A 26,258-nucleotide genomic window follows, 5' to 3' on the forward strand; every position below is an offset into this window, starting at 1 on the left:
GTAAAGACACAAAAGGAATAGGAGGTATTGTGATTCTTGCCCTTGAGGAGTTTATAATCTAATTGAGGGGATAGGACTTACTTACATGTTTAATTAATATTCAAAGGATTTATAGGTCTAAATGTATGTCAGACTTCACATATAAGGTGGGAAATAACTGAGAAAGCTTAGAAAAAGGATAAATCGAGGACTGCCATTTTATTTGATTGAAGCTAATTATTTCATTCATATAAATATGAGACTCAGCACTGTAAGGTCTTAGAATTTACAGCAAATGTTCATATTTATTTGATGTTGGCAGTAGCCATAAAAGGTAAAGTAACAGTTCAGGTGCCTCCCTAATGCATATGGGTAATGTATGTAATGTGAGTTAAATTGCAGATTTGAACATGTATTGGGGAATGTCTGTGTGGAATTAGAAGAGTAATAGTTTGTCTCCAGCATTGCCCTGGCCAGTGGACATAAATGTGTTAGGAGATCTTAAAGAAGATTAGCAATGTTCACCAAATAAGTATTTTTTTTTAAGATTTTTTATTTATTTGAGAGAGGGAGAGCTTGCGAGCGTGCATGTGCAGTGCATGTGGGTGGAGGGGCAGAAAGAGAATCTCAAACAGACTTCCCCTGAGTGGAAGCCCAATGTGGGGATCAATCCCATAACCCTGAGATCATGGCCTGAGCCGTAACCAAGAGTTAGACACTTAACCAACTGAGCCACCCAGGTGCCACCCCCAGATAACCATAGGGTGTTGATGAAAACACCCTATGAGGATATTACACTCCTTTAATTCTAAAATTCTGTCTGTACTCCTCAACCATATTTTACTTACCAGCTAAGCCTATTTTCCTGACTGTGAGCGTTATGTCTCTTTCAGAAGGTAGCAAAGCATCTAGCACATACTTTCCCCCCCCTTTCCCTTTTTTTGACCTGAAGAAATACACAGTTTTAATGGGGAGACAAAAACAGAGACAAGCAACCAACAGAATACAGGTGCTAAAATATGAGGAATAAGATAAATACAGTAAGCTTTTTTTTTAGGAGCCTATTTGATAATGTGTCTTTATAAGTTATATCTACCAAGTAATTTGTAAATAATTAATGTATAAATACACTAACTGCCTATTCCATGGCCTTATTTTTATTTATTTTTTAAGTGTACTTTTTAAAGATTTTTTATTTTTATTATTTATTCATGAGAGACAGAGAGAGAGAGACAGAGGCAGAGACACAGACAGAGGGAGAAACAGGCTCCATGCAGGAAGCCCGACGCAGGACTCGATCCCAGGACCCCAGGATCACACCCTGGACTGAAGGTGGCACTAAACCGCTGAGCCACCCGGGCTGCCCTTCCATGGCCTTAAAATTGAAATGTCAGTGGTTAAAGAAAAGAGACACTTAACAAACTATATTCTTCCTACCCTTAAGGTTTTTCTCATAAAGTCTTTTTTTTTTTAATATTTATTTGTTTATTTGAAAGAGAGGGCATACACAGTGAGGTGGTTCTGCCACAGAACCTACCTCCAGGGGCTCCAAAAGTAACTCAGATCTTTAGCCTTTTAGCACATGCCTTAATTTTTATCATCTGTTTATTTCAATTATGCCAGCTCTAGTGTGCCTCTTCCTTTGCAATAGATCTTTAAAGCTTTGTCTTTTTTTAAAAAAAAGATTTTATTTACTTGTCAGAACAAGTGATGAGGAGGGACAGAGAGAGAGAGAGGGAAGCCGACTCCTTGCAGAGCAGGAAGCTGGAGGCGGGGCTTGATCCCAGGACCCAGAGATCTTGACTTGACCAGAAGGCAAATGCTCAACCAAGGGAGCCACACAGGCACCCCTAAGCTTTATCTTCTGTTTTGTTTTCTGTGGTTTTTTTTTCTGTCTTAAGAATTGAACAGCAGAGAGGAGTCTACTTCTCCCTCTTCCTCTTCCTCAGTTTGTGTGCTCACTTGTGCTCTCTCTCAAATAAAATCTTAAAAAAAAAAAAACTAAATTATTTTTGATGTCATTGAAAATAAAGCCTAAAAAAAATTACAAAACATCTATCACTACTACTACACTTTAAAAAAATGGTTCTCAGTATTAGTTTTATAGCTAATTGGAAGCTTTTACTTGGTAGAAAGTTTGGAGTTTTAGTTGAACTTGTGCTTGACCCAATTATGTGGCGTGGAGCAATACTGGATAAATTACAGTTGACCCTTGAACAACACAGGCTTGAACTGCATGAGTCCACTTATATGCAGATTTTTGAAAAATAAATATATTAAGGGATGCCTAGGGGTCTTAAGGTTAAGCCTCTGCCTTCTGCTCAAGTCATGATCTCAAGGTCCTGGGAAGAAGCCCTGAGTCAGGCGCTCTGCTCAGCAGGGAGTCTGCTTCTCCTTCCCCCTCTACTACCCTTTCCCCTGCTCACATGCTTGTTTGCTCTCTCTTACTCTTAAATAAATAAATAAATAAAATCATCAAAAAAAGTAATTTGGAAAACTTTTTGGAGACAATTGTGACTTTTTTTGACAATTTGAAAAAACTCTCAGATGAGCAATCAAAAGAAAAAGAGATATGCCATAAATGCATAGAATATACATATGTATGTGTGTGTGTGTGTGTGTGTGTGTGTATATATATATATAGTTACTATGTTTTATCACCTACTGCTATAAAATATACACAAATCAATTACAAAAAGTTAAAATTTATCAAAACTTAATGCACATAAACACAGACCATACCTGGTGCCATTCAAGGTTGAAAGAAAGATAAACAAACATAAAAATGCAGTATTAAATCTTAACTGCATAGATTTAACTATAGTATATACTGTGCTACTGTAATAATCTTGTAGCCATCTCCTGTTTCACATTATCTTTCCATTTTTGATAGCTAGTGTTAGTAATAGATATAACATCTACAATGTTTTGTATCATATAAGACATTAATGATGTAGGTACTGACAGATGATTGATGTTGTAAATAGATGACATAAACTTGCAGTATTGACAAATATAATACAGTGCTAGAAGTCTATTTTCTCTTATGATTTCCTTAACATTTTCTCTACTTTATTGTAAGAATACAATAATACATATAACCTACAAAATATGTGTTAATTAACTGTTTATGTTATTGGTAAGGCTCCTGGTCAACAGCAGACTATTAATAAAGTTTTGGGGGAGTCAAAAGTTATATGTGGATTTCTTACTGTGTTAGGGTGAGGGGTTTGGTGTCCCTAACCCCTCCGCATTGTTCCAGAATCAACAGTATTTACTTAAAAGAAGTGTAATTTCAAAAATAATTCCCAGTATAATTCCCAAGGAATTACATACTATTTTTAGTATAAAAATAAATTTGGTTACTCTGAAGTCAAGTCACAAGTCAAGGGAGAAAGAGGCATTGTCCCTAATTTGAGGATTCATATAGTGTGATCTGTCATGTGTCCACTGTTCCACTTGGAGGGAAATTTCCCACTGACCTGTCTGTTAACTTACACCTGGGTTGAGAACAAGATTTTTATTTCGCCCTCCTGTCCCCACACACGGTGGCCCAGGTATCCAGGATTGTTGATTTCAATTGTCCACGAGTTATAAAGTAAACAAATAGTCCACACTACATTCCTGGCCTTTGAATCTGCTATTTCTTTTCCCTCTGTTTTGGGAACTCTGTCTCTTCATTTCTTTCTCTCTAGTTTGAATCATCACCGAGTTTTCTCTTCATCTTGCAGCCCTTCACCCCTGCCCCAGTCTTCTTGTCTTCATTGAAAAACTAGTCCAAAACCATCCCATATGCATAGTAATAAATCCTCCTGATTTGAACCTATGTTAGTAATTTCTTTGAATCTTTGTTTTTTGGGGTAAGGGGATGGTGCTGCCAAGATTGGTATTACCAGGAGCAGTCAGTGGAGGAGGGAAATTTACAGAAAATGAACAGACAAAAATATCAAGGTATAACCCTGCCTCCAGTAAGTATAACATATAAGACACTAAGACCTGGAATCAAAAGTTGATTCAATATATTTATAATAGAGTGATTTATAGAAGTCATGGCAATATTTGCTCTTATTGTTAACTTCCTAACAGATTTTTTGTTTGTTTGTTTTGAATGCCAGAACAAGTCAGATTTGTTTATTTAGGAAACATGTTTTGGAGATGAATAGGACAGTCCAAAAGCTTAAGCTTACCCAGAGGCTTTGACCATATAATAATCCTGAAGTAAATTCTGTATATATGTATGTGAACAATTCAGTAAGTAACAATGAGTAAAGTGATAAAAGCATTCAACTTCAGAAGATCCTGAAATACCAGATGAATCATTTGAAGTAAAACCATGATATACTGAAAAAATTTGAATGCTTTGCAGATTAAACTAACTAAAACTTTAATAGTTATAGGCAATTTAACATAGTGGCTAAAAGCAGGGTTAGATTGATACCCAGTTCTGATATTTCAAAGCTGTTGGACCTTGGGCAGGTTCTTCAGTCTCTGCGTCAGTTTCTTCCTCCTGTAAATATGAGCATAATGAGGGTAACTTTCCTATAGGATTGCTATAAAGAGTAAATGAGTTGATATATGTAAGACACTTAAATGAGGAGCTTGCACATAGAAAGTTATATGTGTTTGTGATTATTAATAGTATTACTACTTTTCATGACATATTAGGTATATTTTAGTCATATCAATTAGACTCTTAGGAATTCTCTGAGAAACTGACAAGCCATTTATGGATTTTTTTTTTCTATAGAAATGTAATCCAGGTTACAAACAGTGGATTTACAAATGAACTTTGGGACATAAAAGTTTATAAATTAAAACTGGTTAGAATCCAAATTATTTAGTATTTGCTAAATTAAAGCCATTAATAGTGGTTGCTTCCTGAAGGCGTGAGGTCCTATATATAAATGCTTATATACCTATAAGCATATGTGATCAAAATCACTAACTCCATTCATGAGTGAATAGCCTGAATAATTGAATGTGAAATGAATGTTTGCAGTGAGAGTTTAAAGAGTGCCAAGATAAAACTATTTTGGCTTCAATAGATAAGAACCCTAACAGTAACTTTGAGTAGAATTCTACCTTTGTTATTTTATAGGCCTGATGCATTTAGTTCCTCCCCAAAACTGCTGTCAGAAAACATAATCAAATGCATAGCCAATTTCATGATCTTAGAAGCACATACTAAAGTATACCTGCTAATTTCTCTTGCTTTTGTAGATCTTGAATATTTAAGGGTTCACATAGTAGGCTGATGATAAGTGCCCAATAAATATTTGCATGGATGAGTTATACACAGCATGGGAGAAGGGGGCAGGGAATACTCAGGAAGACCAGTTAGTAGATAACTAGTGATAATAATCTAAACTAGGATGTTGACAAAGGGATGGGGGTGAGGAGTGGGAAAAGAATAGATGCAGTAAACATTGCAGAAGTAAGGAAAATTAATAAAACCTGGTAACTGAGTAGCTATGGAAAAAAATAATTGTGTTTTTTTAAAAGATTTTATTTATTTATTCATGAGAGACAGAGAGAGAGAGAGGCAGAGACACAGGCAGTGGGAGAAGCAGGCTCCATGCAGGGAGCCTGACGTGAGACTCAATCCCGGGTCTCCAGGATCAGGCCCTGGGCTGAAGGTGGCGCTAAACCACTGAGCCACCCGGGCTGCCCAGAAAAAAATAATGTGATCAAAATAACATTTAAAATCATATATCCACTAGCAGCCTCCCTTGTTGAGGAATTCACGTTCTTCATATCTTCTTCTAATGTTTAGAATCATTATTTAGTATTCGCTACATTAACCTCTACCTGGGTACTTACTTTTCACCTAACAAACAGAATTAAGCTAGACCAGAAAAGGTCAGCATCCATAAGGGCGTGTGTGTGTGTGTGTGTGTGTGTGTGTGTGTGTGTGTACGTAGGTATGTGGAATGGGGAGTGGTAGGAGTGATGTTAATAAGGAGTGCCTCTTAGCATTGTTGAATTGCTTCTGCAGAAAACTTGGAAAAAGTAATTTTATTATGTTACCTAAGATAGCAGCTTTTATGCCATAGTCATAATTAATAAAGTTTTGAAGATAAAGTAAAGACAGTACCTTAGGGATTGATAATTATTCAAACATTTGTCATGAATATTCTGAAAATAAAAGAAAATCTAATTTAGGAAATGAAGGTGATAGGAACACTGTCATTAGTTCTTATAATAAGAGGTCCAGAGACTCATTAAATATCTTTCCCTGACTTTTATATCTGTTTTATGGTATTAGTTACTCTGAGTTATTGTTGATATAAGTTAACAGCTCCTGAAATTTCTCACATATTATTGCAGGTGGTGTTTAATAGACATAAATATAGACTATTTCACTGGTTAAAATGGTTAAAAAAACCAAAAACATGTTCAACATGTAATCCAAGTCCAAGGGTTGTCATACTTAACTGCATCATGAAGATTACTATCTTCTGGTTTCATCATAACCTTACACGAATTTTCTTTATCTCTGAATCTAAGTTTCTAAATTTGTAAAAAGTATAATGTATTTTCAGCCCAGTGCCAGAGGTCCTTTACTTCTTGAATTATTTCTCTGGCAACCATACATCCTGCTCTTTTCTTGTCCATGTCTTCAGATAATTATCTAATCTCATAACAATCTTTCCCATGTATGAATATTTCTTCTTTTGCTGTTAGTCATTTACTTTTTCCCAGGAGTTCAACTGACCTTTTCCTAAACTGTTTATGAATGTTTCACTTTTAGTTGTAATTTGTACTTTATTACTTTGCAGTTCTCTATTCCCCCACTTTGGAAACCATCTGCTGTCATTTGTCTTGCTCTCTATATTGTAATACTAAATGTTTTGATGTTGCTGGCTTTATATTCTCTAACAACTTTTTAGGAACAGTTTTTTAATGAAGACTAGCACTTGATGATTGTGTTAATTAACATTCTTAGTATATCCTGCATAGATTTTATGCTGTATTTTACTGATAACTGTATTTAATAATATCTGCTGACGTGGATGCTTTTATCACACTTGCCTGTTTCATTCCCTGCTTGTTATGTAGAGCTCCACTGCTGAATAATTCGTCAGCTTACTCCTAAGTAAACTGATAAATTATTTATGAAAGTTTCAAAATTTAATAAATAATAATTAAAGCACACTTGTATTCAAGTAAGAATCTGTAAGTATTGTGGAGACATTAATTTATAAATGAGAACCTCCATATTAAGAGCACATGAGGTCATGCTTATCTGGGGCACCACTAAGTGACAGTATCACTAGTCACAGGTTGATGCAAATTGTCTGTGCAAGCTGAATAGGACTGCAAAGCACAGGCAGCGTGGAACAATTGTTTTCTTCATGGGCAGACAAAATGTATTCTTCTTACATAGGAGAGCTTGCTATCACTTTTGAATAATGAGTTGACTGACATACTGTAAAGAATAGAATAATTTTTTACATGTCTTTTTCTTTTTTCCCTCTTCAGGGCAACTGTTTTTCATTATCACTGTGGTCTGTTTCAGGGCTTATCTTCCATGATAGTTGTATGTGGAAAATAGTCTGTCATCAGCTAACTATAACAGGAAAAAATACTAAAATATACTTTTTTGGGTAATTATTGGTAGATCTTCGTCCTAGTTATGTTACGTGTACATTAATGAAATATTTTAGGAATGTTGTCTGTAGTCTGGCATATTCTGGCACATTATTCATTCATCTTCCAGCATAGTTCCTACTGTTTTTCAGGCACGGTGAATCATATGAGGTTAACTATATGAGTTAACTTAATATGCATTTTCTTCTTCTTTTGATCTAAAATGAGGATTTAAATGTGAAACAAAAAACAGCCAAAGGCACCTCATCTCCACAACTGTGCTTGTTGATATAAGTTTGCAACTTCTGAAAGAGCTATTAAGAAGTTTTAAGATTTTCCATCCTCAAAGACCATGATTTAATTGGGGAGTTAAGACATATATATAAAATGTATCTTGCTACGATAAATGATATGCTATATGTAGGATGACCTTATAATTTATTAGGTAGATTGACATACTTTTGAGATTAAAAGGGAGTACTGTTCGTCATTATAGTGGTATCACAGATGTAAATCATAATTGTCTCAGGCAGTCATGGACATGACTGCTCCAGCATGGCCCGTGATGGGATAGAAACTCTAAGGGAGGAAGGGGTGGTGGAGGCCCAAGTGGTCACATAGAGCTTCACAGGATGCATTAAAACTGAACGAACAGAATCAGCAATCCATTCTTGTGACTCTTGGCTGAAACAGAAATTTGGGTAGGGAAATAGTAGTAGTTGGATTGGACTGAGTTTGGACTATGAACTTTGTGATCTTAAGTTACTTAACCTTGATGTTCTCACTACAGCATGGTGGTACGTACCTGTCTCCTAGGGTTGTACAACAATTAACTATATACCTCATGCAAAGTACCATATACTTCTTGTAAGTGATCAGTAAATATTAGCTACCTCCAGCACAATGACCAAATTTTAAACTGTTGAAATTGTTTGGCAATGTGCAAGATGGTTTAGTGATTAGAGAGGCAGCAGAGAGAATTTGAAAGAATTTAGTAACCCAGTAAACGAAAAAAAAAGCAGAGTGAATGGTGACACTGAGCCTTCTTCAAGCCTGAGTAACTAGGAGACCAGGAGAATTTAGCAGAAATAAATAAGTCAGGAAGCGGATACCTCTTAATTAGGAAGAAATAAGTTTTAAACAGATCAATTTTGAAGGGACAGCAGACTATCCAAAGAGTCAGCTGGCAGTTGGAGAAATGAAATTGGTGCCCTATGAAGAATTAGTTGGGGAATGTTCCATATAGGTGGCAATTGAAGCCTCGGGGGTGTTGAAGAAAGAAAAGATTGATGAGGGAATCTTAGAAGGCCCGTATTTGGAGTACAAGGGGAAAAAGAACAAAGGAGAGGGTCAGAGAAGCAGGAATAGTATTCCCCAAAACAGGTGTTACCAAATATAGATCTATGGGGGTGGTTAACAGGTAATATGGGAAGAAAAATTGGTTCTATGATTAAATACTGCAATTCTGTTAAAGTTAGATGAATTTGTTCACTGCAAGAATTCTCTGGGCTTTTAATATGTTAACATACATGGCAAATTGCCAAGACAGGAATCTATGAAGCAGTGTTTTGCAGATTCACTTGGTTGCTGAACTGTTTTCACTTTCAGAAAATTCCATGGAGGCATGTGTTTCAGACAACACGTCTGGGGAATTACAGAAACCTGACAAGGAAAGATTTTCAAGAAGGAAGGAAAACTGTGTCAAATTGTTACAGAGACTAAGGAAGATGGAAAATGAGAAGAAGTTATTTGAGGTTTTTTATTAGATGGTTGTAAGTGACCTGCAAGAATATGGTTCAGTACTGTGGCTTCAATAGGCATATTTGTAGGGGTTTAAAGATTAGAGTTCGGGATGAGGAAATGAAGGCAGTGGGTTTGCATCATTCCACATCTATTACTTCAAATAAAAAGCTACTGATCGGAATAACTTGGTTATTACTAAATATTTATGTATCCCACGTATATTTTTTAATTATACATAATAAAATTGTTATATTTCTAAATAACATGCCCTTTTTGCTTAGTGCTAATCATATGATATTAGAGCTGGAAGGGACTTTTAACAGTCATCCAGGACAGTCCCTCAGAGAACCATTAGTTTCACTTTCATAGGGCAAAGGCACACATTAAAATTATTTTGTTTCCTAGCCACAGCCATGGCATCAAGTCTAAGCCATTTTCCTCATTAAAAAAAAAAAAAAGTTTATGGAAAAATAAGCCTTTTCAATTGTGTGTTTTTAAGATGTCCATCTTAATGGACATTAGTTTTAGTGTAATGTTGAAGACCATCTCTGAGAATATCCTGTCCTTTCATACAGCAGTGATGCAAATATTTAATTCATAGTTATACTGAAAAAAAGAAAGTCACTTTGATATCTTCTAACAATAGGTATAAATAAGTTATTTTAATTACAATAATTTCAGCATTTTTATGATAAAATATCATGCCCATAAGACTGATGGCTGATTTTTTATTACATTCAAATGAGGTTCCACATCAACATATTATGCCTAACAAATTTGAAATTCAGTAAACAGATTTTTTTTTTTAGTGACTTGCCTACATTAACCCTACTGCCTCCTGAGGCAGTTGAATGTTATAGCAAATTCTGAGTACTGATTATATTTTGTTCATCTTTGTATCTTCTACAGCATCTTAGCCTGGTACCCTGTTTACCAGACATTTGTGTGTTCAGTCGTTTGAAGTGTCATCTAAAAGTAGAATAATAGGTCCTCTTCCCCTTAGAGATTCACAAATTCATTTTGGCATATGAAAGATTCTGAGAAGTTTTGCAGTGAAGAAATTTGGAAATTTTTTTGAAAATTTTTTTGGCTTTCGGATTGTAGTAAAATACACATATTTACCATCTTACCCATTTTTATACTTGTATAAAATTAAACACTTTATTATAACAGAATTACCTAGATGAGATTACTCTCCAACTGTTTTATTACCTTTCAATAATTTAAAACATTAGAGGATCAAGATGAATTATTAATGGGAAGTTATTTTTTTAACTAACCATTGTCTTTGTGATCTTAACCCTTTTTGTACAGTTCATTGTACATTCATAATGCACAGCCATCACCATCATCCCATTTCCAGAACTCTTTTCATCTTGCACAACTGAAAATCTGTAATCATTAAACATTAACTCTCCATTTCCCCTCCCTCTAGTTCTTAGCAACACTGTTTGAATTTTTTAACCTGGTATTTCCAAATTTATGGTATGTAAGAACTCTTTTTTTCTCATAACATTGATTTATATTCCCTAGAAGTTCTATCACTCAGAGAAATAGGATTCGTTTTCAGGTAGTGTGTAGTAGATTAGGAGTATTTTGTCTTAAAAGTTGCATGAATCCTAAGAGAAAAGCAAGCCTTCTGGAGTGGCTATTTGAATAAGACATAAGGCCAATATTTAGAAGGATGTAAAGGGAGGTTGGGAGGGTGTTTGAGGAGACACTGAAGTGCTCTAGAACAAACCCTGATCTCAGAAAGGAAACCTGGGCTCTGCTATTTTGCTTCCGCAGCTAACTAGCTAGCTGCCTGCCTGGGGCCTCTTTTTTCCCTTGTCTGTTCCCTGTCTGTGAACTGGATGAATTTTGAAACTCCTTCCAATCTTAAAAGTTGAATGATTGAGGAAAATTGTAAAAGGCATGGGATTTAAAGTAGTACTGAGAATTTAATAATCACATAGGAGAAGTTGGAGGGAAAGAATCTGAGAGTTGATAGCCCCAGCAAAAAGGCAAGCACTCACCTCAAGGAGAATCTGATGCAAGGCTCAAATAATGGCCAGCCAACACAAATATAAGATATAAGTATAGACCTCTAGAAGCTTTATCCTAGCTGTGTCCTACCTGGCTTTTTCAGAGTAGCTAGGTGATTAGAGACAAGAGGAAGTACTATATAATAGAATAGTATATATACTAGTACTACTCAAATGAAATACACTATATATAAGGAAAACTTCTGGTGCATAGTTGATATTCAATAAATATTAATTTCCTTCCCCATGATTTCAGGCTTTTAGCCAAAAAAAACCATATACCATCATATTTTTACTAATGGAAGATGAGCAAAGAAAATTGTCATCCTTCTGAAATACATGGACATAATATTATGAATATAGGAAAAGCTACTCTCGGGCAGCCTGGGTGGCTCAGCGGTTTAGCACCACCTTCAGCCCAGGGCCTGATTCTGGAGACCTGGGATCGAGTCCTCTCAGGCTGCCTGTGTGTGTGTGTGTGTGTGTGTGTGTGTCTCTCTCTCTCTCTCTCTCTCTCTCTCTGTCTCTCATGAATAAATAAATAAAACCTTAAAAAAATAGGAAAAGCTACTCTTTCCCTTCCCCAATGCCCTCTTTATTGCTTTGCCTTTGCCAGTTCCCTTTCTCCTATCTATAATTTAGTATTTTCAGTGCTTGGTTGACAGAGACAGTTGTACTGAACTGTTGTTCTTAATTAAGTGAATCATAAGACCTGAAAGTCTTTCTCAAAACAAAGGTTTCCCTAGATACAGATCCAGTGTCCCAGAGAGACTACTTTGGTTTCATTCAGATATGCTATTTAGTTGATTGTATACGTAGGAAATTAGACTGCTACACTCACATATGAAATCTGGTTAAAGCAGCTGGTTTGTATCCTACAGTCTGGTTTTAAAGTGATCCAGAACCATAATTCAGTTTCAGAACCAACATGTTTTCTAAGTTTACAGGATTTGGAACTTGAAAAATTAATAATTTTAAGAATAATTTGCAAAGTTTCTCAAGAATATATATTCAGTCTTCTCATGGAATTTTAATTTTACCAAAGTCTCCCAAACTTATTTTAAAGTAAGTGTATGTTATAAAGTATTTAAAGAGAGATCATTGTATAGTTAATATAATGTGATCTACTAAACTAATTGTGGTTATGATGATGACAATGGAAGATAATTTGTGATAACAGCTATTTAGGCACTGCCTTATAAATTTTGAGCTACATTATTTGATTCTGAACTGTACTTATAAGAAACCCACTGGTTTCTTTGTTTCTTCATTGATGAGAGAAAAAAAATCAATCTACATTTTCTAGAAAGCAAATAGGCTAATTTAATATTATTGTTAATTCACTTGTATAACTCAATAGTTTCTTGTTTGTGTTGAGTGATCAAAAACTAATTTAATGAATAAATAGTTGACGGTTCATATAATTTAAAAAACATTAAATGTTGCTTTGGAATATTCTCCAACTACATTTTAAAATGAGTTCAATGTTCTGGAAATTCACATTCCAACTAAAATGAGATGTCATAAAAGTTTTACTTGGAAACTTAAACTGGAGAATTCTCTAGTCTCCCCTTTGCCTGTTGTTCAGGGTAGGTAAGTGTTTTTAACAAATAAAGAATTCCACCAAGTTTTTACCTATAAAGAGTTCATATTTCGTATATTAGAATAAATATTCTGAGTGCTAAAAAGAATATAGAAAAAGATCCCATAGTTTCAACCCATTTAGCAAATATCAATGTCCCTTAGTTTATGACTCCATAATACAAGTAAATTCGTAGACAAGAATTCAGGTGTATTTTCTTAGAAGTTAAAAATCTGTTTCCAAGAATGCCTTATATTAACTTCTTCACAAATAGGACTGCTGCTTCATTCCATTGGGGAATAGGAATGCCTTCTTGGCTTCTCAAATTCTATTTTGAAATTCTTTTCTACTATTTCTTCAAAAATTTAGTCTTATTATTTCATCCAGGAGGATGAGGCTCAATAGGATTTATTTATGCCATCCCATCTCAAATATGTGTAAGCCAGAGTGTGTATGGATTGGAGTGGGGGGAGTGTGGGACACCAACCCATCCATGCACAAGAAACAACCTGTGTAAAGGCTTTAAGGCAAGTAAGAACTTGACAGTTTTGAGGAACTGAGAAAAGATACCTGTGGTTGGACGATAGTGAGGGAAAGAGTGGTTGAGATGATGATGATGTGATGGTAATACAGAGACCATGGTAAGGAATTTGCTGGGACCACCTGGTTCACTTGACCCAAGTGGTAAACATCAAACATTGTTATTAGCACACCCAGGTTCATATCTCAGCTTATCTACGTATTAAAGTCTCTGAATTCATTCGTACAACTCTAAAATGGGAGTAATAATACCTGCTTCCGAAATGAGCTAGGACAGTAGTAACTAGGGGCAATTTTGGAGATACAGGTAAAGGCACACAGTAAATGGCAAGTGTTAGCATTTCTCCTTCTTTATTCACTGTGCCATATAGACCCTACTCTGGAATATCATACTCACAGATTCTCCTTTCTGTTGTTTTAAAAATTCATTCAGCTAATATTTATGAGCATGTAAAATTTTGTATCCTAGCTACCCCTCCCCCATAATTATGGTTTTATGTCTCTCTCATAGCTTCAAGGTTACAAAATCGTCAATGGATTTCATATTAAATCTTTTGTAATCCAGGCACCAAGCATAGTGTCTTTTTTCAGAAAATGTTTGAATAAATGAACAACTAAAAGAAAGTTTATGAAATGTATGACTACCATATTTTAGCACTGCAGATGTTTGAATAATTTGTTTTAAATCAGTCCTGTCTAAAAAAATGAGCACATTTCTCCATTCCATTTTTCTGTAATGTTTAGTAGAAATGCAAAATAGCCATTTACAAATCCATAACTCTAGGAAAAAGAAAGCAGCTTATCTATTTTAAAATTCATGCATTGTTTTAAAATAAGTCACTGATAGGCTTATGTCCTTTTCTCTAGATCAAGTAGCTATATTAATACAATATTTTTTAAAAAGCATTATTAATTTTCAAATGCAAATAAGAATAAATGGAGACAGACATACAATACCGTATACATTTTTACCAAGTTGAGTGCTTGCTTTTTAAAAAATCTTATTTGGAGATTTTAATAGATTCACATGCTCTTATTGTAAGAAATAGTACAGAGAAATCCCATATACCCTTCACCTAGGTTTCCCTAATGGAAACATCTTACAGAACTGTAGTATAGTATCACAGCAGGAAATAAGACTCTGGTAAAATCTGCAGACTTTATTCAGATTTCTGCAGTCTTACATGCACTTGTTCGTGTGTGTATGCATTTAATTCTATGCAGTTTTATCACATCTGCAGATTCATGTGACCACTCACCACAGTAAGATACAGAACAGTTCATCACAAGCATCCTTTCTGCTCCCCCCCCCCTTTTTTTTAAGATTTTATTTATTTATTCATGAGAGACACAGAAAGAGGCAAAGACACAGGCAGAGGGAGAAGCAGGCTCCATACAGGGAGCCCGACGTGGGACTGGATCCCTGGTCTCCTGGGCTGAAGGCGGCGCTAAACCGCTGAGCCACCCAGGCTGCCCTTGTGCTTCCCTTTTATAGATAAGCCACCCTTCCCCCTTCACCTCTGCCTAAAACCTGGCTACCACTAATCCATTCTCCATTCCATAGTTTTGTCATTTCAAGTATACTGAATATTTGGAGTTGTACAGCATGTAATCTTTTGGGGTTGGCTTTATTTATTTAGCAAAATCCCTTTGAGATAAATTGAAAGCTTTTAAAAAGTGATTTGCAAAGAAAGTCTAACATCTTTGCACTGGCCACTTTGCTTGCCCTTTAGCAAAAAAGGCAGGAATGAGCACTACAAGGGGCAAAGGTGAAGTAGAGTGTGAATGTGAAGTAGAGTACCCCAGTACTCTTTTTATTCTTAATGAGACTCACAGGAGAAGTCAGGAATTCCTTTTCTGATTAACCTGTTGATCTCTTGTTAGAAAGCAGTCATATTTTTTTTTTAAAGGACATGGTCCATTTCCATACTTGTCTGTTTTATTTTCATAGACTATTCCAATTAATTCTGTCTTTCGGGACACCTGGGTGGCTCAGTGGTTGAGTACCTGCCTTCAGGCCAGGTTCTGATCCTCCAGTCCTGGGATCGAGTCCCACATCGGGCTCCCTGCATGGAGCCTGCCTCTCTCTCCGCCTGTGTCTCTGCCTCTCTCTCTCTCTCTCTCTCTCTCTCTCTCTCTCTCTGTCTCTCATAAAAAATTAAATAAAATCTTTAAAAAAAAATTCTGTCTTCCATTCTCGTGTTTACTTCTAAGTTTATCGTAACCAATTGAAAACAAATTGTGTCTGAATTAAGTTCTAGATGAGATTTCTCTAAATTGTTATACTCTGACAAGTAGAAATGTCAATTTGACTAAAAACTTTTTTAACTTGAAATGACGTGCATGGAAGAGTTCTTGTCATTTCCATTGGCCTTACAGGAAATGATTATGGTAGCTACCTCAGTTAAAGTCTTACTTGGATTTGTTTTGCCTCAAAAGTGACTATGAAATGTCTCATAATCTGAACACCATACCTTATGAATTTTATTACATAATAGGAGCTCCATCTCATCTTAGTCATTTGGAGTCCTGATTAACAGTTTTATTTTTAGACAAGTATGTGCATGTAGTATATCACATTTTAAGCTATAAAGAGTTGTTTTTAATCCATTGTCAATATGTCAAGAATCCCAGTACCCCACAAGCAAAAGTTCTTTTAAGATACTTTATAGATTGACTTAGCATGGCTTCAAAGAAGTAAAAAGATCTTTCATTTATAAATATTTAAATAAATGGAACATAATCTTTTAAAGGGAAACTAGCTCACATTTATAGGAATCACCATATATATTTACTGAGAGGCACTATAATATTATTTATCTGAATAAGCTTGAGAAATTTCTTAATATGATATAGGAGTAATTAACTACTGGCCAGCCTGTGTATGCAGATGTTTATCTGGGTGATTGCTTTCAAGATTTTTTCTAAGGAAAGCAAGGAAATTTAGTGTTTTCCTCCTTTGGTGTTACAACCCTAGGATACACTTGCCTATATACTAAGGCAGATGTATACATCTAGTCTAAGAACAAGGTTGTCACATAGAGATAAACATAGGAACAAGTCCAGACTCATCCAGTAATCTTCCATATCAGTAACCTAATCTTTATTCATGAGAGAGACAGAGAGAGGCAAAGACACACACAGGCAGAGGGAGAAGCAGACGCCCTGCAAGGAGCCTGATGGCAGGACTCGATCCTGCACCCCAGGATCATGCTCTAAGCCGAAGGCAGATGCTCAGCCACTGAACTACTCAGGCATCCCAGTAACCTAATCTTTAGCTTCATTTGAAAATTAGGTTGAATCAGAATTAATTTTACTTTTGAAAATACCTTACTAAATGATAGCATTTATATAAACTGTGGCATTTTACTGACAATCCAGAGCCTGACAAATTAAGCACTAAGATGTTTACATGTTGGAACTATCTACATGTTCATATGACTACCAAAAAATGATTATTATCCATTCCCATTCTTTTTTTTTTTAAGATTTATTTATTATTTAGAGGGGGGGCAAGGGCAGAAGGAGAGAGAATCACAAGTAGACTCCCCACCCACCCCCTCTGAATATGGAGCCTGATGTGGGGCTCAATCTCACCACCCTGAGATGACCTGACTGAAATTGAGAGACAGATGCTTAACTACCCAGGCGCGCCCCCCATTACCATTTTCCCATTTGATAAAATGCCCAGAATGTGAAAGCCTGGATTTGAATCTTAGTGCTGACCTTTCCAGTCATATTTCCACTTGCATACTGAAACTAAAGAAACTGCAATATTAGTCAGTCAACAAATGTTGAACACCTACCACATGCCAGCCATTGTACCAGGCACTGGAATCAGGCAATGTGTTACTTTACTCAGCAACTTAATTTTGTGGGTTCATTGCTGTTATTTTTAACTGGGGACATAAATTTCCTTGCTGGGGAAGCAGACTTTAACTGTTATTATCAGTTTTAGATCATTGTAACTAAGATTTGATGAATTCTTAGATTTATGTATTTATAGACTTAGAGTTTTCATATTCTCTCTTCCCACCCAGAGGGGTGATTAGGTTCTAGGTAGATTTTGAAATCTTACTTTGCATTTTGTTCTGATTTTGTAGCCCAAAACTGCTTTGAAACTCTACCATGAGTTACAAACTGAAATGTTTTCTGGGACTAGCAGGTATTGTAAGTGTATAAAGCGGCCACTGTGAGTAAGTGGGGTTCAGTAGGGTCTGTGTCAAACTGAAAAGGGTATGACCCCTGTAAACACTCAAAATTTTTTTAACCTGTGTCAAACACAACTTTTTGAAGCCAAAAAGTTCTTAACATTCTGAAAATTTAGATGCACATAAATTCTTTAGACCATTGATACTGAAATACAAAAGTGAAATAGTTTACTGGTGATAGTGATGTGTATTAATTTTAAAATAAGAAATGCTGGGAACTACAGCTTCATGAACCCATTTGGTGTTACATATTTATGGGGTGGGGTGTGTGTATTATTTAGTTTAATATATTGTGGACACCTTTCCATGTCAAATCATATAGATCTATACCTTAAATTGTTTAATAACTATAGATATCCATATTTTTGTCATATTTTTCCGTTTCCATATTGATGGATATTAAGGAAAGTCTGAAGTATGCTTTGGTATGGTCTTTGTAGATTCCAAGGATTGAGTCTTTTTTTTCCCCTTTTTTAAATTTTTAAATATTATAATTTGAATAAAAGCCCAATAGAAATTAATTTTAAACTTAAAAGATGATTCTGAAAAAAGGAGATTCATATCATTTACACAACTCTTAGGAAGCTTGGATTTAATTATATTTCTTTTTTTTTTTTTAACTTTTATTTATTTATGATAGTCTCACAGAGAGAGAGAGAGAGGCAGAGACACAGGCAGAGGGAGAAGCAGGCTATATGCACCGGGAGCCCGATGTGGGATTCGATCCCGGGTCTCCAGGATCGCGCCCTGGGCCAAAGGCAGGCGCCAAACCGCTGCGCCACCCAGGGATCCCCGGATTTAATTATATTTCTTTCTGGTTAATCAAACACATGTGGCTGAACCATTATGAGAGGAATAATTTCTTAGGCATTAATGACTGAAGGACCCTTATACAATAGTATGTAGCCATTAAAAGATTGCATGTAAGTTCAGAGTATGTAGTATACATTTATCAGTATTCACATATAAAGAGATATATATAAATATTGTTGTATCTCTGAGAACTAAAATCCATATTGTATAGATATTGGGTTCCTTGCTTTAAAAATCACCATTACTTATTTGTTTTAGGAAATAAATAAATGGTGCTTTCTTAAAATTTAATCATTCTTACTATTACTTCAATTTTGTTCAGATAGGACTTTAAAAATTTCTCGATTTTATTACTTATTTACAGTGGTATGATTTCATCAGATCTCTTCCTGTATTAATACGCTCTTTGGTTTAATTTCAAATTTTATTCCAGTCAGAAAGGGCAGCAAGAAATTCTTGAAAGAGCGTTTCACCTGGAATATAGATTTCTTTTATCTTCTAAACTTTTAAAAATATATATTTTATTTATTTATTTGAGAGAGCGAGAAAGCACAAGCAGGGGGAAGGGGTAGAGGGAGAAGCAGACTCTACTGAGCAAGGCCCAATGTGGGACTCAATTCCAGGACTCTGGGATCATGACCTGAGCTAAAGGCAGACACTTAACCAACTAAGCCACCCAGGCACCCTAAAAAGCTTTTTTTTTTTTTTATGGAGATATAATACACATAAAATTAGAATGTAATGTCTAGTCTGGCTTCTGGTTCTATTTCATCTAATATGGGATCCAGTCACATTCCAATGAATGAGGAATTGTTTGTGCATAGCATTTTTCTAGAGGAGATATTTTATAACTATGAGTACATTTTCAAAGTGCTGAGGCAATGGAAGTGGCATTGGCCGTGTTGGTAGTAGATACTAAATCAGTGACCTGGTATCTAAATGGTGCTGTGTTAGGCCATCAATTTATTCCTTGTAGACTTGGCCATCTGAAGATGTTCTGGTATTTTTTTAGAAGATAAAAGTATTGGTAACTGAAGAAGAGAGCTTGGCTAACCTGGGACCAGGCACAATTCAAACTGATACAATGACATTCTCTGTTCTTTATATATAAAGAACCTGGGCTAGTCCCAGGACTCAGCTCTAGACTAGAGCCAACTTTTGGGAAGGTGTTACTTGCTCTCTTAATAGAGGCCCAGAAGTATAGAAAACCCCACTTGTATTTGTGTAACTTATAGGGAAATGAGTGATACGGTTTTTAGAAATAGCATCAAGTTAATTATGGATAGAGAAAAAATTAAAACGTGAACATTTAGAATGTTTTACAAAAGGTATAGGCAAATATATTTACTCAGAAATGTAAATTTATTGGATCTCAAAATTTTTAATTCCATTATTTACCTTAGATTATTCACTGAGGATGAATGTGTGTCTTTTGTCACACATAAGCTCCTCCTCTGCCTTCTCAAAATAAATGATTGTGCATTTGGGATTAACAAAACGACTATTATTGATTCCTCCTTTAACCATTGTAAAATTCTTTATGGTTTCTAGTTAATTTGTTTAGGTTTGAATAATTTTTATAGGATAAAAATTTATATATAATTTATTGTTTCCCTTTGTTTTTCTAAGAAGTAGATTATCAACTAATTTTTTTTCTGTTTAGTGATGTGATCTGCAGCGTCACCATTTTTATTAGATTTTCAATGGAAAATATGTATACTGCAGTGATAGTGATAACCTGTAAAAATATTGTTGGAGTAGTTAAATATAAAAGTATAATGAGTTTCTGTTTTCTTTTGTTTATTTATTAAGGCAAAATGGGCTCCCCATATATATTAAAAAATGGAAATAAAATCATATGCCAAATTCTCTTCTTTAAAAAAAAAGTCTTTACAGAGTTCAAATAAATAAAAACTAGAAAATGGCATTAGTAATAATTTAGAATATGATTGAAATAAAAAGCCTAGGAGTCATTTTTTTACTTTAAAAATTTCAAGATTTATATTAAAAGGATCATTGTCTTCTTTCAGATAAATTTGCGCCTCATCTTGGTAAGCGGAAAAACAAAAGAGTTCCTGTTTTCTCCTAATGATTCTGCTTCTGACATTGCAAAGCATGTGTATGACAATTGGCCAATGGGTGAGTGGTGTTTTTCTCTTGAGAATGAATAATGTTAATTCTTTATACCCTACCTTGTTTCACAGACATTTTGAAAACATTTTAAAGATACAAAAGAAAAACAAATAATTGAGGATATTAGGCTTCAGAGTTAAAGGGGAAGGAACACTGTGTCTGTCTCTAGATTTTATTCTTCAGTTACCTCATTGCAAAATAGGGAAGGAGCCAGTATGCAAAATTTGTTTTTGCCTTAGAACCCTTTTAATGTAAATGAAATTGTTTTTTAAAAGATAAACACAAAGTAGCTAACACATCCAAACACTTTCATATCAGTAAATTTATTTATACCAAAACACGAATTAAAAGGAAAGAACTATTTTTAAGAAATTATAATACATTCTCATTGGTCTATCCCATATATGACCTATTTAAAATTGAGTTTGACACAAAGTTAATTTCTAATTCATGTCAATTTTATGTGTCCTCTGAATTACAAGGGCAAGAAAGTATAAAATCCATTTATGCATTGCATTTTCAAGCCAGTATCCATGACAAAATTTGAGGGAGCAGGGAAGTGATATTCCTTCCTTTCTCTGATTCTTCTCCATGTAATAAGACTTTGTCTTGCCATCCTGAAGTGAGTCTTTATCTTGTGTTTTTCCTTTGAACTTTCCCTAAGTCATCTTGGTCCCATGTATCATAGTAATAATATGAATGTTTCAGCTGATTTAACTTAATTTTACTAGCCAAAGCAATTTGTACTTTTAAAGGACAAGATTCATTTCAACAAAGAACACAGTGTATTCAAAATGAATCCATCAGATCAGTTTCTCAACTTTAAATAATATATGGAACTCTTTAGAGGAAGAAAATTCTTGTAGATTTCCTAGTGCCAACTTAAATTATTTTTATTACAATTTTTTTAAAGATAGAAACATAAAACCCTATTCAGATGCTTTAGCCTTATTAATTCATATACATCCATAAAACTAAAACAGATCTAAAAAGAAAATGGAAATACAACTCTAAAACCAGTAATGTTCAAATTAGCAACATTAATGTGCCAGATGATATATTTTTGCTAAAACTCACTCACTTCTTTCACCATGAATATAGTACTGTTGAGTTTGGCATGCCTGTGCCCCTGCTTGTTGTATGAGGACCCAGTTATCTGCAGATTCACCACAAAACCTTCATTCACACAGTGTACCCAATTGTCATTTAGCCTTCACTTAGCAAGAATGCATTGTTTTTATATTTACTCAACCTCTGTTCTTTTCTTATTAACCTCTTGACAATTAAAGAAGTACTGCTTGGCGCCAGTACAATCATAAACTGCATATGTGGGCAATAAATCCAAGACTGTACTTGATTATAAGTTGATTTTTTGAGTTATCTAGGTAATCTCTTCCAGATTATCATTAAAATATAAAAATGATTTAAAAATTCTCAAGGACTTTCAGACCCTAAGAACATGGCTTTGTTGTTCATGAACTCAGGATTTGTGGACCTGCATTTAAGAAATACTAATTTGGACTAATATTTTCAGATGACTGGATCTTTCTTCCTTTGGTAACCAGGGACTAGTCAATATTTGTTCCTAAATCAGAGAGGGACTAAAGCGAAATGTTGGAGGTAAGAAGGAATTTCAGAAAAGCTGAAGTAGACCAAACTTGGGGCTCTTAGAATATGGAATTTTCCTTGTAGGCAGGCAGTATAGATGACTGTCAGTAGGAAAAACATTTTTAAATACCTAATAGTGATGTTGTACAGAATATGATCTAGAAGATTACTTTTGTGATTTTGGGAGGAGAAGGTAAAGATCGGTTTTGACATTTATAGTATGGTAGAAAAGATTACATACACAAGACATAAAAGGGCAGTTCCTCTCAAAAATTTATTTTTGGGGGCAGCTTTATAACTTCTGGTTAAAAAAATACATACCTCTTAATTCCTTAAAAATCCTGATTAATAGTAAATAAAGGTAGGGCTCAAGTGCAGGTGTATGCCATAAATAGTGTCCCAAATGAATGAACCAGCCATCTATCAGCATTGGAAATTGTATCAATCCCACATTATTTATTTTCACCTGCAAATTTTTGAGCCCAGCCTTTCCTAAGTTTGCCACTTCTACCCAGCAATTTTAGACAATGCAGGGAATAAAAATAAAGTTTTATATTATATAAAATATTTAAATTAAAAATCTAGTTCTACATTTTATCTCATAATAGGTCAGCAAATGTTAATATTTGTTGGTGCTAATAATGAAAGTATAGTAAATACTAAACCAGTAGGAGAAAACATGTACAATATATTTTTGGAAAGAGTTAGTTTTTCTTGGTCTACTCTTAGGCAATTTAGTGGAATATAGTTAATAGGTGGAATAGCTCTTACCAGGTCAGAGGTCCAAAAAAATATACTCTAAATATATGTTACTAGTTGTTGAAATTCCTCCTTAAAGCCTTGTTCTTCTATAGGTCTCTCTAAATCTCAGATCCTCTGAAAGGTAAAAGTAGATAGCATATTAAACCAAATGAAATATGTGGAAGTTACAACACTCTGTATAAAATCATGAAGTATGGTAGCTCCAAGTTTTTGCCTCTTGAAAAAATACTTTAAATATTTTTATAATTTTTTTCCAGTTAGTTAGACACTGACATTTGTCCTTATATGTATGGACACTTCCATCTTGACCAGAAATAGTCTGTTAAATAATAATTTGGGGTGCAGTGAATTCAAAGTAATCCATAGTAAAGTGTTGTTACAGGCTTAGTTGATCTTCCAGTAAAAAGGGACCTGGGAGTGCTTATTGTCTGAGGCAGCAGAGGCATGCAGGGGGCTTGGAAGGGGGAGGAATGGCCAGGCTGATTCATTTGGCCTCCTCTCCCATTTCTGTTGTGCTGAGTCAGTGGGAGAGATACTTTTATCACATTCATATTCATCATTTTGAACACTCAAAAGGAAAAGTGCTCTACTTCTTTTCTGCCACTTCTCTTTAGGATATTTAAACTCATCCTTCTGTTGACAGCTCCTGACAATAGGAGCTTCTGTAGGAAACAAACATATCATACTAGAATTCTTGAAAAAGATGATAATGGAATTCTCAATCTTTGTGACAGTCAGAGCTTAAATTATTATATCTCCCAGCTAGTGAAATTACTAACCCTTTACCCTATCACAGTATCAGTGGATATGTTAAATAATGTTAAATCATTATTTTAACAGTAGTATTCCATATTTCACTATAGCATAAGTTGTACACGAAATATTCTGTTACCCATCCTACTCACCAGTTTGTTTTTTTATTTTTCTTTATGTACTTTCCTAGCATATTTGTGTAGTATCTTCTAATATATGTTGTTTTCGAGTTTCTTCTTAATATTTTGGGTAAAGTGAACTTAAAGTTACATCTTCTATAATGTTTATCAGTTGGCTTCAGAAGACAAAGTAGTAATATTATCCAAAAGTAAACATTGCTATTTTTTTTTTATTTTTTAAATTTGTGTTCTCTAGTTTTATTAAGGTATAATTTTTTAATTCTCTGTATCAGTATATTAAAACCTTTGTTAAACTTATTGTCTCTAGCTTCAAATACATATTTTGACAGTAAAAATATTGGAACATTATAATATTCTCTGTTAATTACTGGTAATAGTAATTAATTTTCAAATGACATTTCTCTTTACCTAGAATTAGATTTTTCCCAACTCATTTGTTTTGATTCTTAAATTTCAGGACTATGTTTTGACACCTTTAGTGTTCTTCAAGAAGCCAAACCTAGTCTTTCTGTGACTCTTACTATTTAATGAGAAGAACTACCAAGAACCAGGTCTACAATGATTGATTTTGACTATTTCAATTATTGCAAAGCTCCTCGTGTCTTCTTTGATGTGTTCTCTCTCTGATTTGCATCTGCATTTTTTGAGCAATGCAGTAATATCTTAACTCTGTCTTGAAATACACCTAACAAGTTTACTGATTCTTTTCAGACTGGGAAGAAGAGCAGGTCAGCAGTCCAAATATTCTACGACTTATTTATCAAGGACGATTTCTACATGGAAATGTCACATTAGGAGGTAACAGTCACCTTTGTAATGGGATTTAATGTCTGTCTCATGGCAGCAGCATTCATTTGTTTAAATGTATTTGTCTGATTTTACCCCCCAAAAATGATAATTTCAAACTCATGAATTGTGCCTATTTTGGTAACTCTGTATTTTGCATTCTGTTAAATTTCATTTTAGCACTTTGATAAGTGTTTAGTCTCTTATGAAATAAACTCTATCTCATTAGGAGTCCATACCTATTATTTTGTAAATGTAATTTTATTGTACTTCTGGATACTATAAATTAGGTATGATATTTTTAAGTTAAAACCAGACACACAGAGCAGGGAAAGTATATGATCATTGATTTTCAGTTTGACTCTGATATAATTGACCATGGTGTAAGAACACATTAATGAGTTAGTGTGTGGTGTGGGGATTAAAAGAGCACATTTAGAACCAGGTTGTCCATGTATCCTGGTTCCATTCTGCTGTTTAACCTCGGAGAAGTCACTTGATGTTCCTTATCTATAAAATGGAGTAACAGTAGTGGCTACCTCCTAGGTTGAGAGGGTTAAATTATGTATTCAAGGCACTTAGAATAGTGTTTGGCACACTATAAATACTTCTTTGGTATCACTGCTCTTTATATGTGATTGGAGAGATGTAGCTCAATAGCACCCCCTCATGGGGGTACATTCTCTACCATCATCAGGGTTTGTTGTGTTTTTAGCACCTGTATTTCAAATATATTCTAATAATTAGAAACTTGTAGACAAATGAAGTGATCTACTTTAATATTTTTGTTTAAATATAGTCTGACTTTTTTTTTCTCTACACCTAACAATGAAATGTTTAATTTGTTTTTCCTTAAGGTAGGATATTTTCATTCATTCATTCAGCAAATATTTGTTTCTTACATGCCAACACTATGCTAAACAATTGGAGATACAGGGTTGAACAAGACAGAATGTCTTCCTTCAGGGTGCTCTAGTATTATGTAGTAGAAACAGATAAAACCCACTTAAAATACTAGGTGACAAGAGCTGTAGTAGAGGAATGCAAATGGTTAATATGACAGTATCGGGTAGGTAGAACACTTAATGATATAATTTCACTCATAACTTCGTTTCAGTGGCAGTATTATATAAACTAGTTTAAAAAGTGCTGCTGTCTACTAAGCTACATTTTAAATGTAGCCTTTTTTTTAATTTTCAAAAAATTAAAAATAGAACTACTGTATGACCCAGCAACTCTGTGTCTGGGTTTTTATCTGAAGAAAATGAAAACACTAACTCAGAAAGATATCTGCATCCTCTTGTTCATTGTACATCATTTATAGTAGATAAGATATGGAAGCAACCACTGTTTGTTGATGTATGCATAGATAAAAATGTCTCTCTCTCTCTCTCTCTCACACACACATACACACACACACACAGGAATATTATCCATCCATAAAAAAGAATGAAATCTTGCCATTTACAACAACATGGATGGACCTAACGAACATTATGCTAAGTGAAATAAGAGAAAGATAGATACCATATACTCTGTTATATGAGGACAATAGAGAAAAACAAACCAAGCTCATAGATACAGAGAATAGATT

General features: G+C 34.6%; 1 protein-coding gene across 1 annotated transcript in view; it reads left to right on the top strand.

Moving 5' to 3' along the window:
* Positions 1-26,258, top strand: part of UBL3 (ubiquitin like 3) — a 69,238-nt gene that overhangs the window by 35,586 nt on the left and 7,394 nt on the right. The window contains exons 2-3 of the mRNA XM_072795598.1: positions 20,513-20,621; positions 24,590-24,676. Of these exons, the coding sequence (XP_072651699.1) occupies positions 20,513-20,621; positions 24,590-24,676 (196 nt within the window). The remainder of the gene's footprint in view (positions 1-20,512; positions 20,622-24,589; positions 24,677-26,258) is intronic.

This window comes from Canis lupus, chromosome 24 (genome assembly GCF_048164855.1).
Source record: "Canis lupus baileyi chromosome 24, mCanLup2.hap1, whole genome shotgun sequence".
Classification (NCBI taxonomy): Eukaryota; Metazoa; Chordata; class Mammalia; order Carnivora; family Canidae; genus Canis; species Canis lupus.